Genomic DNA, 17,028 nt, shown 5'->3' with positions numbered 1-17,028 from the left:
GTCTTACGAAAAGGGCGACCACAGTTCTGGTGTGCGGAGCCTGGAGTCAAGGCTGGGTTGTGGTACGGTCCGGGGCCGCCAGCCGAGTCGCCTCTCCCACCCGGGACCGTGAGGCTACGCCTTGCGGCGACCCGGGTCCGGGCTCTGGGTAGAAGCCCACAGTGCACGGCAGGGAGAGGCCGGGCCTCGCCATCCTGGCCCTGCGGCTCACAGCTCTGGACCCAGGAAAGCCCATCCCTCCTGCTTCCACGGGCCTCTAGACCGACTCGTCCACACTGGAAGCGGTTAGCGGGTGTGATTAACATCCCGGATTGCGTAATGCTTCTCCACGTACACGTCGGCTTTTTTATTTGCTCGGCAAACGCTTAGTGGCCCTCTGATGGGAACCAGGCTGCGCGACATTCCGGGACCGTAGAGGGTAATAATCAGGGTTTTGTCCTCAAAGAGCTGAGAGTGTAGCAAAGCAGGGACCAGAGTAATGAGCTCACCTGAAGGCAGCTACTCGGGGAGTCCAGCCACAGTAAGACCAAAAAGAAGGTCTCGAGAGTGGCTGGGCTGACTTGAGCGGCTGTGCCCAGAGGGTGCTCGGATGCCCGCGGTGGGGACGACAGGCCAGGAGCCAAGACACGGATGCACGGAGATGCATCATGTCAGACAGGGTGTGAGTGCGAGCACCCGGTATCGGAGGGGGAGGAGGCTAAGGGCAGGGGGGTCTCTTTGTTCAGAAGCATTTCTCCGTCACCGCTGCCCGTTCTGCCCCTGGGTAATTGACACCAAGTGGGGGAGAGCCCCGTGCGGCATGGCTCAGTGTGACCCTCAGGGACAGTTTCCGGGCCTGGCTGGGAAAGTAGGGATGCGCTACAGAAATAAACAGTTCAAATGAGTCCAGGAATCTCAGATGAGCGCCAGGAACCGCGGGTCCCAGTCCAGCAGAAGGACCGGCACCGGGGTGAGGGCCGCTCTCCGGCCTAGGCCAGAATCCACCCAGGCAGAGCAGAGGTCCCCTGGGCCCGGCGGACAGAGACACAGGAACTGACCGCTGTCTGGTGGCTGAGCAGGTGCAGAAACGAGTGAGGGGTTGTCTGTCAGCCGGAGAAGTGAGTGAAACAAAAGGGTTATAGTGAGGAAATGCCATCAGAGTACACAGCTCGCCTCCTCAGTGAAGAGTTTTGCCTGAATGTAACGTAAACGCTGAGTGTCGAATTGACCGACAGCTTCGGTGAAATCATCTGGGAAAGTAGATGGAAAACAAAAGTCGGAAGCACGAAAGAACGAAATCCTCGTATCCTATGGTGGAAATGGCTAAATAAAGACATAGCCATTATTTCGAAACCTGGAGGTAAATTCTTGAAAACCCATCCAAAAGAATGGCGATTGGCCGCCCTAGGGGAGCTGGACACGGGTGGGAGGAACGGACCGGCCGGTGCTGTCGTGCTGCCCTTTCTCGCTCTGTGTGTTGATCTGATTTGCACGTAGAGAAACCCCAAGGAGCACAGCGGGGAGAAGGGTCCCGGCCTTCCGCACCCAGAGCAGAACGAGTGGAACCACTGCCTCCTGGCGCGTGCACCTGAGCCGAGGAGCTGTGCCAGGGCAGGCGTCTCCCGTCGAGGAGAGAGCTGAGTAACACGCTGGGACCCGCGTGTCCCCTGTCCCCCCACAGAATGGAGAAGGTGGAGGTAAACGCCTTGGTGCTGAGTGAGGAAGGCACTGTGATTTGGACCGGCCTCGGTTTTGGTTCCAGCTCTGCGGACGGCCCTCGGGCAGCTCACTGCGTATAAACGGGACTTAAACAACTTCCTGTCGAGGCGGTGGTGGAATCCGTGTCCGTGGCCACAGAGCTCGTAACAGCCCAGGCACAGTCAGGCATGACCGTCGTTGCTGCTTTCGTGAAGAGTGACGCAGACTCACAAGTGCAGCCTGGAGAACACGTACTGAACCTGTGTCCTGATTATAAAGACTATTTCTTCTGTTAAATATCTGTTCATGAGATCTGACCACGTGTATTAGGCCACAGAAGAAACCTTAAGAATTTCCAAAAAGCAGAAATAGTGCAGACAATGTGCGTGGCAGGACCAGAAATGAATAACGGTGTCAAAAAACAGAACAGGCCGGGCAACTAGGAATTTACTTTTTTTTTAAAGCAATTATCTTTGATCTCGGGTCAAAGGAAAAATACAGAACAAAATTATGGTTTCCAAAAGTGCAGAAGATGAAAATAACGGGCATCGGACCCCCAGGACACAGCTAAAGCCACGTTCAGAGAAGACTTCACAGTCGTAAGTCCCCACACCGTCCTAACAGAGTCACAGCAGAGCAGGCGGCCAGCTCGATGGACGACACGGCGACACGAAAGGGACTACAGACGAGCAGAAAAAAGCAGTTTGATAAAGATAGAAGAGAGGGCTTTCTCTGAGTTTGCAAACAAAAATACAAAAATGAAACCATCGATAAGAAGTGGCTTCTTTGTGGGGGGGAAGGAGCTGCTCACCTAATTAAGGGGCCAAGTACCATCTAGAAATGACCAGGCAGGAAACACTATGGGAGGGAGGACAGGTGTGGTCCTGAGACTGTGCACATCTCTGCGAGTGCAGTAACGCTTGAATACAGCAGGCTTCTATTTCTAGGAAGGTAGAACTTCTCAAACTGATTCGAGGAGTAAAAAGCTCGAGCAGACCGTCTCCGCAGAAGGAGTAGCGAGAGGGTGCTGGGAAAGTCCTGCCACGCCCCGTTGTTCCGGGCAGAGAATCTCTCCCGAGTGGAGGCGAAGGGACACCTTGCAGCTGTTTTTGGAGCCAGCGTGACATTGACGTAGGCACCTACGGTGCACAGCATTGTGACTGTGCTCAGGGCCACCAAAGCGCATACTTTAAATGCGGGTGAAATGGGGGCACCTGGGCGGCTCAGTCGGTTAAGCCTCCAACTTTGGCTCAGGTCAGGATCTCGTGGTTCGCGAGTTTGAGCCCCACGTCGGGCTCTGTCCCGACAGCTCGGGGCCTGGAGCCCGCTTCGGATTCTGTGTCTCCCTCTCTCTCTGCCCCTCCCCCGCTCACAGTCTGTCTCTGTCTCTTTCTCAAAAATAAGTAAACGTTAAAATAATAATAATAATAAGTGTGGGTAAAATGGTAAATTTTATGTCTTACACATGTCAGCACACACAAAGAACACTAAAAGGCTCACACAAAGCAAGCAAAGCACATTACATCCATACTTGTGAGTGTCTGGAAGTAAGTCGGGAGAGCACGGAAAGGCTGCACAGCGCTGCCCAGTGGGTTCTTCCCCGGGTGAAGGCTTGGCTCAGCGTCCACCTTGGAAAAGCTGAGCCGTTACAGTAATAGCGCTAACAAGTACAAGAAGGCGGGGTCGATCTCACGAAGGAAGAAGAACGCTCAGTAACCGCACCAGCAGCTGCTCCTCCAACGCTCAGGCCGGTTTCCTGTCAGCCCAGAGGCCAGCAGCATACTGATGGGGAAACGCAAAAGCAAAAGTGAGCAGAGGAAGATGTCACCATCACTGTCAGCTAACACAGTCAGAGGCTGGAATTAAAGGCACAAAAATTAGGAAAGCAGAGGCAAACCACCACGGTCCGCACACAGCTAGGACCGTACGCCTGGAAAACCCAGAGGCGTCCGTGAGATCCCGCTAATGAGAGAATTTACGAGACAGGAGGCTTCGGATTGATACGCAGAAACCACGGGCTACAACCGGCGGAAGAGACGTGCGCCCTGTTTACAAGAGAGCCCTAAATCTGGGAATAAGCCCGACCCGAAGCATGAGAAACCCCCATGCAGGAAACTGGAAAACATTGCTGAAGGGCACAGAATTCAACCCGCACAAATGAAGACACAGGCTGTTTAATTACAGAAGGGTTGTTATCATCAGTATGTCAGGGTTCGCTGAGTTGATTTAAACTGTAAGACGATCCCAATAAAACTACCAGCAAGCCTTTTTTTCCCCCCTCTCTCTTTTCTGGAACTAGGCAGACATACTTCCTGCAGAGAAATGAATAGCACTCGCCAGGGAAACTTTGACCAAGAAGAAAAACGGCAAGGATCTAATCGTCCCAGATGCCAAAACTAACGATGAACCGCCAGTAATAAAGAGCGTTGTGGGGCTGGATTACGGACAGACAGGCTGACAAACGGGCACAACAGAAATGGACCCCAGCGCACACAAGGCATAGTGCGTGGTCAAGTCAGCATCTCAGCTCAGCGGTAAAGATGATGCGTTCCCGGGGGCTCCTGGGTGGCTCGGTCGGTTAAGCGTCCGACTCTCAGTTTCAGCTCAGGTCATGATCTCATGGTTTCATGAGTTCGAGCCCCGCGTCGGGCTCTGCACTGACAGTGCGGAGCCTGCTTGAGATTCTCTCTCTCCCTCTTTCTCTGCCCCTCCCCTTCTCACACTGCCTCTGTGTCTCTCAAAATAAATAAAACTTAAAAAATATAATTAAAAAAAAGATGAGGCATTCACGAATTTTTGGCACTAGGGGAGCTCGCTGTCTGCACATCCTGAACACCAGAATTGACTTTAAAGAGGTAAATTATTTAAATATAAAGAATGACACCACAAGAGCACTAGAAGAAAACCCAGACAAATTCTAGCTTAACCTTGGAGTGATGAAAGTCTGTTCAGCTATAACTTAAAATGTAGCTATCTCTGAAAATTAATAGATTTGGTTGCATGAAAATAAAACATTTGCATGGGGGGAAGAAAAAAAACACGAGCAAATTTTCAAACAGGCAAGCATTGGTGGGTCGCAGATACTTAAAACTCCTCTTCCAGGTGAAAGGCGAGCCTTCATAATATATAAAGAGCTCCTAGAAATCAAGAAAAACTCTTAGCAGTCCAGTAGAGAAACAGTCAAAGAATGAACGTGAACCCACAGTTCCCATACAAATGGCCCTTACTTACACACACGGGACAGGCTCAGGCTTCTCCACGATGAGGAAAGTGCACGGTAGGGCTGCACCGAATATGGGTTTTTTCACGTCTCAGATGGGCAAGCACTCAGGTGCCTTATGGCTGAGCTGCGAGGACAGAGTGCCGAGACTGCACACACACCTACCCTGTGATGGGCCGTGTTGCTTCTGGGAATCCACAGCCTGGCCTGTGCGTGCATGAACGAGCCACGCTCTCCGAAGGGCTGTTCCGCATTCGCCGTGAAGACAGAACTCTCCGTGTGGCAGGGCTGCGGCACGTGAAGAAGCGCGAGGTGCAGGGCACAGACGGTGGTCCCCGTGTCGAAGGAAGGGCTAGCTCCGTCTCCACGGTCCTCGGATTTCTTGCGCTCACACAGAGAAGCGCCGGAAGAAGAAATAGGCCAACGCGGCAGTTACCGCAGCGCTGAGGGGAGGCTTCAACTTGCATCGTGTTTAACGTTTATTTTCGTGTTACGTCCAAACGTCACGCCGGTCCCTGCAGGGACCCAGCGTGGAAGCGGACTTCCCCATCTATGCCTTTCTGCAGCATTTTGAGTTTTGAACTTTTATTTATTTTTTATTATTTTTTTTAATGTTTATTTATTCTTGAGACAGAGACAGGGCATGAACAGGGGAGGGGCAGAGAGAGAGAGAGGGAGACACAGAATCGGAAGCAACTCCGGGTTCTGAGCTGTCAGCACAGAGCCCGACGCGGGGCTCGAACCCACGGACCGGGAGATCGTGACCTGAAGTCAGACACTTAACAGACCGAGCCACCCAGGCGCCCCGAGTTTTGAACTTTTAAAGTACGTTTACAAAACGTGTGAGTTTCTCCAAGGGCACGGCGGGTCATGAGTCGCCGCGCCCACCGGTGCTCAGGACTGTCCCGCCGACAGTAGTCTGTCCACCTGTGTTCGGTTGTGCCTCTGCCCCCCGCCCCCCCAGAACAGACTGGAGTCTTCGTAGAGGAGGAAGAGGCCGGCTGTGCCAGAGGGCGCCCACAAGGAACAGCTGCCTCGCCTCTTACACTCAGCCTCGCAGACCCCAGCCGTCCTGTTCTCTGCTCTGTCCTGTACCTGTCCGCAGACCGCGCCTCCGCGTCTCACATGAGGTGCGTGCTCACGTCCCTCTCTGCTGCTCTTCTTCTCTTCCTCCCCTCCCTGGCCCTCGTTTCAAAAATGTCATTCCCTGGGGGCACCTGGGTGGCCCGGTGGGTTGAGCATCCGACTGGATTTCGGCTCCGGTCTGGATCCCAGGGCCGTGGTATCGAGCCCCGCGTCGGGCTCTGGGCTGCCGGCTCGGAGCCTGGAGCCTGTTTCCGATTCTGCGTCTCCCTCTCTCTCTGCCCCTCCCCCGTTCATGCTCTGTCCCAAAAATAAATAAACGTTAAAAAAAAAAAAAATTAAAAAAAAAAAAAAGGTTAGGGAGGCAGCTGCTGCGGGGCCGTCAGTTGCATTTGAGAGGCCCGTGTTCCTTCTTCTAGCGAGGCGCTTGGCCAGGGAACGGGTGTCCCGGCTCCCTGCCTGCGGTGTGGACGGAGGGCAGGACTGGGACAGCGAAGCCGGTGAAAGTCCGAGCGAGCTCAGAGCCGGTCGGTAGGCGTCTCCTGCCAAGGACCGAACAGGCAGGTGGCCTTGTTGGCGGTTCCCCCTGGGGGACCCGCCCCATCAGAGCAGGTGCACGGAAGTGTGGCGCTGCGACACGGGCCTCCCTCCCGAATGGGTGGGATGTGAACCAGTGGCCTCGTGTTCCTCTCTGATGAGACAGGTTGAGGGAGCTTCCCCTGCAGACGCGTAGGCCTTGATCTGACTTGTCGAGCGCCTGGTTTAGAAACAGAAGAAGGGGCCTTTGTTCTCAGACCCGGGCACCCGACCGCTGCCCCCAGGGCCGCCGGTGCCGCTGGGCGGCTGTGAAAGAGCTGCCCTCCCCCAGGCCCTCTGCACTGAGTGTCTGCAGAGAGGATAGGGCGTTGATGCCTTTCTCCTTCTTCTGTCACAAACTTCATTCAGAGCAGCGGGCCCCTCAGCTTCCCTGGCTTCCCTGGCTCTTCGGGAGTTAGCCTGCTGACCTGAGTCCGGGGTGCCCCTGCCTCCTGACCGCCGACGCCTACCTGCTCAGCTCCCACGTAACGGGAGTCCAGCGGCCGCCTGATGGGTTTAGTACAGAGAGGCAGAAACACCTGATCATCAGAGCCCCCAGAAGCGGGCGGTGTGGAGGGGACGCAGGGCCGGGCGCGACGTCTACAGAGCTGGGAGGGGGCTGCACACGGCCGGGGGTGAGGGGCACACAGCTGGGGGGGAGCACACGTCAGAAATTCTGTCCTCACTCTTCTGTGATGGCCTTTGACCTCCGGACGGAGCGTGCCATGTCTCTGTGCACGTGTTACCCCAGATCAGTTTTTCTGGAATCGATCCAGGAGCCTGTTCGGTGTCGCGGCCACGTTCCGAGGGTCACCGTCTCCAAGGTTGGGGGCGTCCGTGATCTGTGTGTCTCTCCCGCTCGCGGATGCCGCTGGATGTGTTGTGTGTTTCCTTGGCCACTCCAGTAGTCGAGTGCGGGTTTCTAAGGTGGGGTCCCCCAGCTGGCGAGAGGGCATCCTGGCATGAGACCTAGCTCCTTGCCTCCCGTTCCGCCCTTTCCTCTCCTGCGTGCAAACAGGAACTTTGTCCCACCTTCAGGCTTTCACCCAAAGCCGTGCAGATGTTATCCTCTACCCGAGTGTCTGGGGCTTGATCATCTGAGCCCCTCGACCAGCCAGCATGTACAAAATCCCCCCAAGCCCGCCAGCCTGGTGTGAAATCCGTGCTCGTGGGAACACTGATGCCCCCTCTGAGCCAGGCTCCCTCCTCCGGGATTCCAAGTCCTCAGCCCCGGGCGTCACTTACAAGCCCCTTGCTCCCGGGCACCCGTCTTCTGTGTCCTCCGGGGCCCCATCCTCCGTGGCCCAAGCACCCTCCACCTCTGTGGTCTTCCCACCCAACACGGGCGTGACTTACGACCTAGAAGGTCAGCTTGGACCCCGCGCCCTGCCCTTTGGCTACGTGCTCCTGCCTCTCGACGGCTCTGCTGGTCTCAGAGGCGCCTCAAATGCAGTGGCCCCCAGACTGAGCTCCTCCTCCTAGCGGACCTGTCCACCGGCACCCGCCTCTTGCGATCTTGCCGGGCGGGTGGGTCCCCTGGCCCCTCCTGCCCAGATCCCAGGGGAACAGCCTCCTCCTCCCGTGTCCAGGGTCGCCCCCATCTCCACCCCCTCTGCCTTTGCGCCTCTCCTTCGGGTCCCGCTCACTCTCCGTTGTGGTCCCCTCGAGACGCCAACCTGCAGACCCGCCACCTTGACCCTCCCAGGCCCCTCAGGCCTCCTCGGGGTCCCCGCGCGGCATCCGAAGCCCCGTGCCATCTGCGTCCCCCATCCCGAGGGATAGGCTCGCCTTCGCCTCCGTGACGACTCTGCAGAAGATCCCAGCTGCCCCTCGGCTTAGGCGCCCCCTCCTTCCCCTGAGCCCCCAAGTCCCCAGTGTCTCCCGGCCATCACACGCACACGGTGGTCTCCTCCAGAAACCGGGAGCGGGGTGCGCGTCACGTCTCTGCGTCCGGGACCAAAGCAGCGCCCGGCACCAGCGGGTCCTCGGACGTGTGCTGAGCATGTGAACCCACAGCCGTGCAGGTGCTTGTGGGTGCAGCGCGGCCCGAAGAGCCCGGGGAGCCGCGCCCCTGACGGCGCGCTTACCCCTGACTCCGCGGCACCGCCTCAGCGCTCTTCCTGTGGCGTGAGGACTGGGCCTCTGCTCTGGGAACCGCGGGCTGAAGTAGGAACATGTGACACGAGTGAATCCCAGGGATCATTTTCCCAAAATCCCCAGGGAAGCTTCAGCGGGGGCTGGGTCTGCGGCAACACCGGAGGGTTTCGAGTGCCGGGCGCCCCCCTCTCGGAAGGCGGGAGGAGGGGAATGCGGGAAGGGAGGGGGTGGGCAGGGGCGCAGAGGCGAGGGCGGCCTCCAGGGCCCCCTCCCGTTGGAGCGGCCGCGCGTGCGAGGGAGCGTGAGGTGCGTCTGCGGGCACCATTCCGGCTCCTTTGCCGAGCGGACGTTGGACGCGGGAGGAGAAAACTCCTAAGGCAGCCGACCCCGACCGCACGTCCGTCGTTCGCCCGTGACAGGGAGCGAGAGGGCCCTTGCTGGCACGCGCACTCACGGTCTCTCCCTGTCTCTTTCTCTCCCCAGTCGTGCCAAGCTGACCTGGTGAAGGACAACGGTCACAAATACTTCCTGTCGGTCCTGGCAGACCCATACATGCCAGTAAGGCTTCGTCCCCTCCCGGGACACCCTCGGGGTCCGTGTCGTCTGTCTCGCCGGCATGTCATGCTCTGGGGTAGCCGTGGCCGGGGCTGCTCCCTGCGGGCGGGGGTGGGGGGGGGCACATCGGGGCGGGGGCGGGCGGCGTGCACCTGATGTCAGAGCCGCTCCCTTGGTGCGTCCGCGTAGGAGAGACGCGCGGCCTGGCCTGGTTGTTTCCGCTCCTCTGCCCCCCTGGCGCGTCTTCTCAGCACAGCAGGAGCCGCTCTCCCTCGCACCCTGTCAGCCGCGTTAGATTAATGAGTACTTGCACGTCTCTGATGTGACAGCTCGTGTGCCTTGTGAAGGTTCTGGAACACGACGAGAGGCAGATGTGCCTTATGAATCAGGAAGGAAGGCAGGGGAGGAAAGAAGAGTGTGAACGTTGAAGTTCCAAGTTAGCTTATTCTGTGAGACGCTGAACGGTAGGGACGTGCGTACACGGCACCCCCACGGCTGCACTGTCCCCGACTTCTGGGCTCCGTCCCTGTAGCCCCCAGCACGGCGGAGAGAACCGGAGACATCCCGAGTCCCCTCCTCGATGTCGCTCCGTCTCGCGGGCGTGTTCCGAGTGTCAGCACTCACCCCACGGCTTTTCTTTTTTTTTTTTTTAATTTTTTTTTAACGTTTATTTATTTTTGAGACAGAGACAGAGCATGAATGGGGGAGGGTCAGAGAGAGGGAGATACAGAATCCGAAACAGGCTCCAGGCTCCGAGCTGCCAGCACAGAGCCCGATGCGGGACTCAAACTCACGGAGCGTGAGATCATGACCTGAGCCGAAGTCGGCCGCTTAACCGACTGAGCCACCCAGGTGCCCCCCCCACCACGGCTTTTCTAAGCTAAATGCTGGTTACGAGAAAAACCAGGAGACATTAAAGGCTGGATCATTACAGAAAAGGCAGGTAATGCATGTGTGTCCCACTCAAGTGTGGGAACAGCCTCATCCTTGCTGGTGCAAGCTGACACTTCACGTGAGGCCTGGAAACAGCCGCGTCCCTGCTTTTCGGGCAAGAATCCAGTCGACCAAAGGGACAAGGACACCGAAGCGGTGATCGTGGCCAAGCGGTGAGCCGAGCCGGCACACGTGGGCCCCGCTTCTTTGGCTGCAAACACGTTGACGCTTTGAACCCATAGTGACATTCGAAAGAAAAAACATTGCCACCATGCCAAAAACCGAAGCGACAAGTCTGAGGGGAGCCGCAGCGGGAAGGGGGCGCTGACCCTGGGGTTCCCTGTGCACACGGACCCTGGTCTGCACCCAGGACGGGCCGAGCCGCGGCACTGTGACGGACCCCTGCGGATACGGGAGCATTTGAGGCTGCCCCCCCCACCCCCGACCCCTCACCCCCCATGGGAAGGGCTCAGAAAAGGGCCCCGTTTGTCTCTCCACGTCTGGGCCGAGGTCTCTGGGGCCCTGGAAGAAGCAGAACCAAAACCCTGCAAGGCGCTTGCACGGCCCGGAGCCCGCGAGACTCAGGCCAGAGGCACAAGCCGGCTCCTGGCCCGCAGGACGGAGCACTGAGCGGAGTCAGCAAACAGGAAATCAGCAGCCAAGAACCGAACGTAATAGAGTTCTCTGGAAAAGACTATAAAATGCATAAGGGTAAGTATGTTTTAGACGATTCAGTGAAACGATTTGTTGCTTTAATTATGTCCAGAAACACACCACTGGGTTGTTTCTTCAGAAGTACTTCTGCATCTGCTGTAAGGAAATAATCTATTTTTTCCTTTTTACGCACCCTCAACAAGGACCGACTAGATTCTTTCAATCAGTAGGCAGTTTTTTGCGGGGGTCCCGGAAGCGGAAGACGCAGACGTTGCCGTCCAAAGCTCCGTGGATGAACCGAACGGTAGAATGGCACAGTCAGTGAGAGAATTCCTGGAGGAATCACCTGGAATGAAGCACATAAAGGGGACTCAGAGGCCTGCGGGGGGCGGGGGGCGCGTCTCGCTGCTGCCACCCTGAGGCCAGAGTGTGCACCCGGGACACGGGGAGAAGCAGGACGCGAACAGATCACGGCCGAGAATTTTCCCGGTTTGAAGAAAGGAATGAGTTCTCAGTGAAAGCACTGTGAGTCTGGAGAAGACTAAATGAAAGCAAATCCACACAAAGGCCCAACCCAACGGAGGTAGAAAATATCAAAGGCAAACGGGGAAGATCTTAAAAGTAAGCAGAACGAGAAGAGGCCTTTGCACAGGAGCTGAGAGGACCGGGAGGAGGACTGACAGACACGGACGCTGGAGGAAAGCGACCGTCACCCCGGAACCCCCCACCACCTCGCGCACCATTCGGGACACGGTGAGGCCAGCCCGTGGTCAGAGACGCACAATTGGTCGCGTTCGGACGCCCAGTGAAGGGCTTATGGAGCCCGTGCTTCAGGAAGAGACCGAGCCCACGGGGGCGCAGAACACAGCACGGGGCTAAGGAATGGGCTAGCGTGCGGCCATCTACATAAGCACCGGCCGTGAACACAGGCCGTAGTCGTGAGTTCGAGGGGTTAAGACCGGAGGAGGAAGGTTGGAATCGGCAGCCTTGACTAATCCAAGGGCGAGAGCGAGAAAGACCGACCTCAGACTCTGCCCCAGGTGCACGTTAACAACACCAGGCACCACGACTCTGTTACGGACAGCAGACTGGTTCCCCAGCTAGCAGAGGCACAAGGGAAGGATGAGGACAGACCCACGCGACACAAAGAAGGAAGCTGGGAACCGAGTCAGGGTGCTGGAGTCGCGCGTTTTCTGCCAGCGCACTGGGCGGTGGCGGGCATTGCGTCTCCACAGGCTCGGACGGGGTACAGGGTGAGCGGGACAGGCTTGTGCGCAGAGGGTCCCAGCGGGCCCGTCCCGCCCCGTCCTGCCCCTGTTGGGGAACAGCCATGCTAAGCGGCCAGCCCTGAGCCCTCAGACCCTCTTGCGGGGTTTTCTGTCCTGTGGACTCTGGTCAGAAGGCAGCAGCACTGGGTCTTGACCTGGAGCACCAAGCTTGTCACTAAGGTTCAGGACAGAGAGAGCCCTGCTGTGCCACGGGGACACGCAAACCCAGGCCAACCTGTGTTTTCCAGGCTGAGCATCGGACCATGACGGCTTTCATCCTGGCTGTGATCGTGAACAGCTACAACACAGGACAGGTAAGTGTCGCAGCCGCCCGGAGCTGCCCTGTTTGGGAGCGGGGATGCTGGTCTGAGCGGCTGCTGAACCGGTCCCCCCAGAAGGGGGCACCACGGGACACGGGGCCCTTCCTTTCCCCAGCCGGCCGGCCGCAGGGCACGTTGAAGGTGGTGGGTTTGGAGCGAGGAAACCTGGGCAAATGTGGCGGTGTGAGAGTTTCCCCAGGGAACGGGCCTGTGACCGCGGCCGGCCCCTCCCCCTGCCCCGGGCCGCGGGTGAACGCGGGTCGTGTGCCTTCTCGCAGGAAGCCTGCTTGCAGGGAAATCTGATCGCCATCTGCCTGGAGCAGCTCAACGACCCCCACCCGCTGCTGCGCCAGTGGGTGGCCATCTGCCTGGGGCGCATCTGGCAGAACTTTGACTCGGCCAGGTGGTGCGGCGTGAGGGACAGCGCGCACGAGAAGCTCTACAGCCTCCTCTCCGACCCCATCCCTGAGGTGAGCCCGCCGCGGCCCGTGCCCAGGCCAGCCGAGGCCAGGGTGCCGGCTTCCCGCCGGGCGCCGCACGTGAAGGAAGGGGCCGGGTGGGGGTCAGACCGCAGCCGCCCTCCGTGGCGTGACCGTGACCCGGCCCGGCCCGCAGGTGCGCTGCGCGGCGGTCTTCGCTCTCGGCACGTTTGTGGGCAACTCGGCGGAGAGGACCGACCACTCGACCACCATCGACCACAACGTGGCCATGATGCTGGCCCAGCTGATCAACGACGGGAGCCCCGTGGTCCGCAAGGTGCGTGGCCCCCGGGTCCGCAGGCAGCGGCAAAGCGCCTCGCGACCAGCGTCCCGCGGCGCTCAGGGATCGGAGCCCGTGGCCTCGGCCGCAGCTGTGAGCCCTCCGTCCCCAGGGGCGTACGTCCTTTAGAGAGCGGACCTTTAACTGTTTGTTTAATTCTCTACAAAATGCGTTTCTTCACCAGATACTCGTGTGTTTGCTTCATTTAAAGGCATTTAACAGGCTGCGCCTCCTGGCAGCTTGTAAAATAGGCTCCTTCCTGCCTGGGAGCATCACATACACACATCATGGCGACTAAAAGAGCGGTAGACACCCACAGACAGACGGAAAGGTTTGTGTAGTGTGTCCCCCTCCCCGCCCCCGTGTTTGTCAGCGGCGGAACGGAACACGTTCCCGACGGGGCGGCTCTGACTCGTCTGCGCACGTGCGCAGAGGCCTCGGGTTTCTGCCTGAGACCTCGCGCCTCTGTCGGAAGCTGGCCCGGCACAGCCCGAGGTCCCCCCCCCCCCCCGCCCCGCCGGCGGAGGCGCCACCGGGTACCCGCACGGCGGCTGGTGGCCTGGAGAAGACTCTCCCCTCGGCACGGGCGGTCTTCCCGGGCATCGTGTGTCCACCCGGCACCCGGTGTGGCTGAGGTCGCGGAACGGCAGGAGGGAGGCCGGGCGCCTTTCAGGACAGGGTGTGGCTTGGGGCTGTCTGCTCACGTGGACCCCCTGATTTTCTCGGGAGGGACGCAGTCTGGGCAAGCTTACTTCCGCCAGACCGGAGACACGGAAGGACGGGCTCCCTGAGACCCTGGCGGTGGGCCCTGTTTCGCTGCCCGCGCTCTCTCGATCGGAGGCACGCTTCCCGCAGCCCTGCCAGCCTCCGTGCTCCTGCAGCAGATTGCCTCCCCTTGGACACCGCTGATCAGAGTGGCGAATTAGTGGTGTCTTTCATTGTCCACTGAGATCCCTCCTAAAGAAGGAAAGCTTGCTTTCTTCTTTCCAGAAATCTGAAATGTGAAAAGGAACGTTAATAAAAATTAAAACAACGTCCCCGTCAGCTTCCAGTATCTGGAGACTGGCCAGCACGCACCTGGGACTGCCGTGTTCTCGAGCACGTCCCCAGTGTGGGCCCTGGGGTCCCGTTCCTGCCTGAAGTCCACTCAGTGTCCCTTTTTTCTGGATACGAGAATGCCCAGGTGTAGCCACATCTGTCCCGAAGGTGCCTTGCTGACCGCCTTGCCTCGGGGGCTCCCCGCTGTGGCTGCGTCCCAGGGGCGCGGCTGCACATCAGAGCCCACCCCGCTAAGGAGTGACTCATCTGGAGGCAGGGGACTTGCTCCTGCGTCCTGGGCTCAGCGTGCAGGCTGTGCGTCCGAGGCCTCGGAGCACAGAGCGGGAGACGAGCCTGCCTCCAAGGGGCAGACGTGGCAAGCAGCAGTCATTCTAGAGCCCTCAGTGATGAGCAGGGCCGTGGAGGGGGGCCCGGAGCTCTCTCTGGAGCGCGTCAGCGTGATGCCTGCCCTGCCTCGTCGGGGAAGAGGAGTCAGGAAGGCTTCCGGAGGTGGGAGCTCACCTCTGGGTTAGGAGGGCTGAGCAGCCAGGAGCCAGGGAGGTGAGGGGCAAGGAGAGCAGGTAGGGCGGGCGAAGTGTGTGCAAAGGCCCAGGGGTGTGAGGACCATGGTATGCCCGGGGGCTGCCCGCCGTTCGGATGGCTGGAGCAGAAAGCAGGAGGGGGAGGGGAGGACGGTGGCCCGACGCCAGGCCCTACGTGTCAGGAGCACACCTGTTCTCACCGTGCTGAGTTCCTCATTCTTCCCGCAAGTGCTTGGGTGCTGGGTGAGGCCTGGGGTGGCTGCGCTCGACCCCGAGACAATGAGGCCATGTCTGCTGTGGGAACGTGGGGCACAGAGGCTTGGGGAGGAGGGCAGCAGCTGCAGAGAGGACGCGGCCTGAGCGGGGTGGGCGGGGAAAGCCGCGCAGAGAGGTGCTGCCTGCTCAGAGACAGGACCCTGCACCGTCGGCAGAACCCTGACGCCGCTGGCACTTGTCTCCTCCTCGTCCAGAGCCATGTGGCAGGACCGTCGGGAGCTCGGGCCCGGCCTGCTGGTCTGGGAGACCCAGCTCCAGGGCCCCGAGGGTCCGGAGCACGGCTCAGGCTTGGGCATCGAGCTCCGCGAGCTCACCTGCCCCTTGCCGCTCCGGTCAGAGTCGCCGGCTCTGACCCGCGGCCGAGGCGCCGATGATATGTGCAACCAGCTGCTGTCGTGCCCCTGTTTGGGGCAGAGGAGGGAAATGGGGACGTATGGTGGGATTTTCATGAAGTCGCACGTATTCAGTATGGAAAAGATCACATGCGTTTACTTTGTATGGTGACAGTACCCTTTCCTAGACGAGGCGATGTGACGGCAGAGGGTGACTCACTCAGTGAGCTCACTTGATAAAATCAGAGTCTGCAGATTCACATCGGCCTCCCAAATCTCTGTGGATGTGAACTTGTCCGCGAAGTGTCGAATCCAGGGTGCCCAGCCCCCCGGAAGCCAGCTGCCCCCCGAGAAGGGCCAGGCGAGGGGCAGGGGTGGCTCACCGCCCAGCCACATCCTCACCCCCGGCTTCCCCCCACCGTCCGCCTCCACGGCTGTGAGTCTCATTTATTTGTACGTGGTGACCGCGGACCACGGAGGAGCAGTGTGATGTCCACCTGCCTTCCCGGCGTGTCTGACTCCGCGGCAGTGAGAGAAGCATCAGAGGCTGTCAGGTCCCTGGTGGACTCGGTGGGGCCGAGCTGCCCGGGAGGGCCTGAGGGTGGTCGCGTCGGAGCAGACGCGCTCCCGCGAACACCGCCGTCTCGCCACGGTTACGGGGCCGCGCGCGAATCTCCAGGCCACCGGTGCCGGCCTGTCATGTGCCACTGGACACACGCAGCGGGGGGCAGTCCTCGGGGGGGGACCAAGGAGGTGGCAGCCAGAGCACGCGGGGGCCGCGGGGGACGCCAGGAAGGCGCGCAGTCTGACCTCCCGCGCAACCAGGGGAGAGCGTTAGCGGGTTCCCCTCGGGATAGTGCAGGAGCCCGGGCACGATGTCCCTGAGCCCTTCGTGAGGTGAGCCACGCGATAGAGGTGGTAACGTGTCTGAAGGGAAAGGCTTCGTTTAGTCGGTACTCGTTAAGCACCTGCTGTGTGCTGCGCCCTGGGTCCCCGGGCCTCGACGATCGGGCACGGAACCGAACCCGCCTGAACAGCCTGCACTTGAAGGCAGGGTGGGCTGGAGGCTGGACAGACGGGGGTGTGACCTAGCAGGTGGCGGTCGTGCCCTGAGGGAGGTGAAGCGGGGTGAAGGTGGGTGGGCCTCGAGGCGAGCCCCGGGTGAAGGTGGGGTGCCCAGAGAGGCATCCGAGCGGGAGGCCTGAAGGGATCGCGGGGTGAGCTGGGGACGCTCGGGGCCGGTGTCGAGTGCGCAGGCCCGGCGCGGGAGTGCTGGCTCCCTCAAGGGTCCGTGCTAGATGGCGGGGCGGAGAGCCAGGAGGGCAAGGCCTCGTTTCGCTGCGCGTGTGAGCAGAAGGCTGGAGGTCGGGAGGAAGGTGGGGCGGGCCGATGCCGCCGGCCGGAGGGGCTGGGGCGCTGATCTCCGCGTGCGGGCGTGCCTGTGGGGAACTGCTTTCAAAAGTCTAGGGCACACCTGGGCTGCGCGGCCCGGCCAGAACTGCCCGCACGTCTGTGTTTTGTGGTCAGACGCGCTCCAGGAGCCCGTGGCCGGCAGCAGCCGCCTCACGCGTCCTCCGCCCCGGCAGGACGTACTTGATCCACAGCCACCGGGCGGGGGCGGCCAGCTCGGTGTCTGGCCTTCGATGGCCTTCCCTGCGTCAGAGGGTCTGGGACCTGGCTGCGAGCTCCTGCTGCAGG

At 59.9% G+C, this 17,028-nt stretch overlaps 1 protein-coding gene across 1 annotated transcript in view; it reads left to right on the top strand.

Moving 5' to 3' along the window:
• RPTOR (regulatory associated protein of MTOR complex 1) overlaps window positions 1–17,028 on the top strand; it is a 207,455-nt gene that overhangs the window by 136,928 nt on the left and 53,499 nt on the right. Inside the window, exons 13-16 of the mRNA XM_058704930.1 lie at window positions 9,137–9,211; window positions 12,312–12,377; window positions 12,662–12,853; window positions 12,999–13,139. Coding sequence (XP_058560913.1) covers window positions 9,137–9,211; window positions 12,312–12,377; window positions 12,662–12,853; window positions 12,999–13,139 — 474 coding nt within the window. The remainder of the gene's footprint in view (window positions 1–9,136; window positions 9,212–12,311; window positions 12,378–12,661; window positions 12,854–12,998; window positions 13,140–17,028) is intronic.

Source organism: Neofelis nebulosa, chromosome 16 (assembly GCF_028018385.1).
Source record: "Neofelis nebulosa isolate mNeoNeb1 chromosome 16, mNeoNeb1.pri, whole genome shotgun sequence".
Classification (NCBI taxonomy): domain Eukaryota; kingdom Metazoa; phylum Chordata; class Mammalia; order Carnivora; family Felidae; genus Neofelis; species Neofelis nebulosa.
Note: the sequence above shows the minus strand (reverse complement) of the source record. Positions and strands in the feature narration are given on the sequence as shown.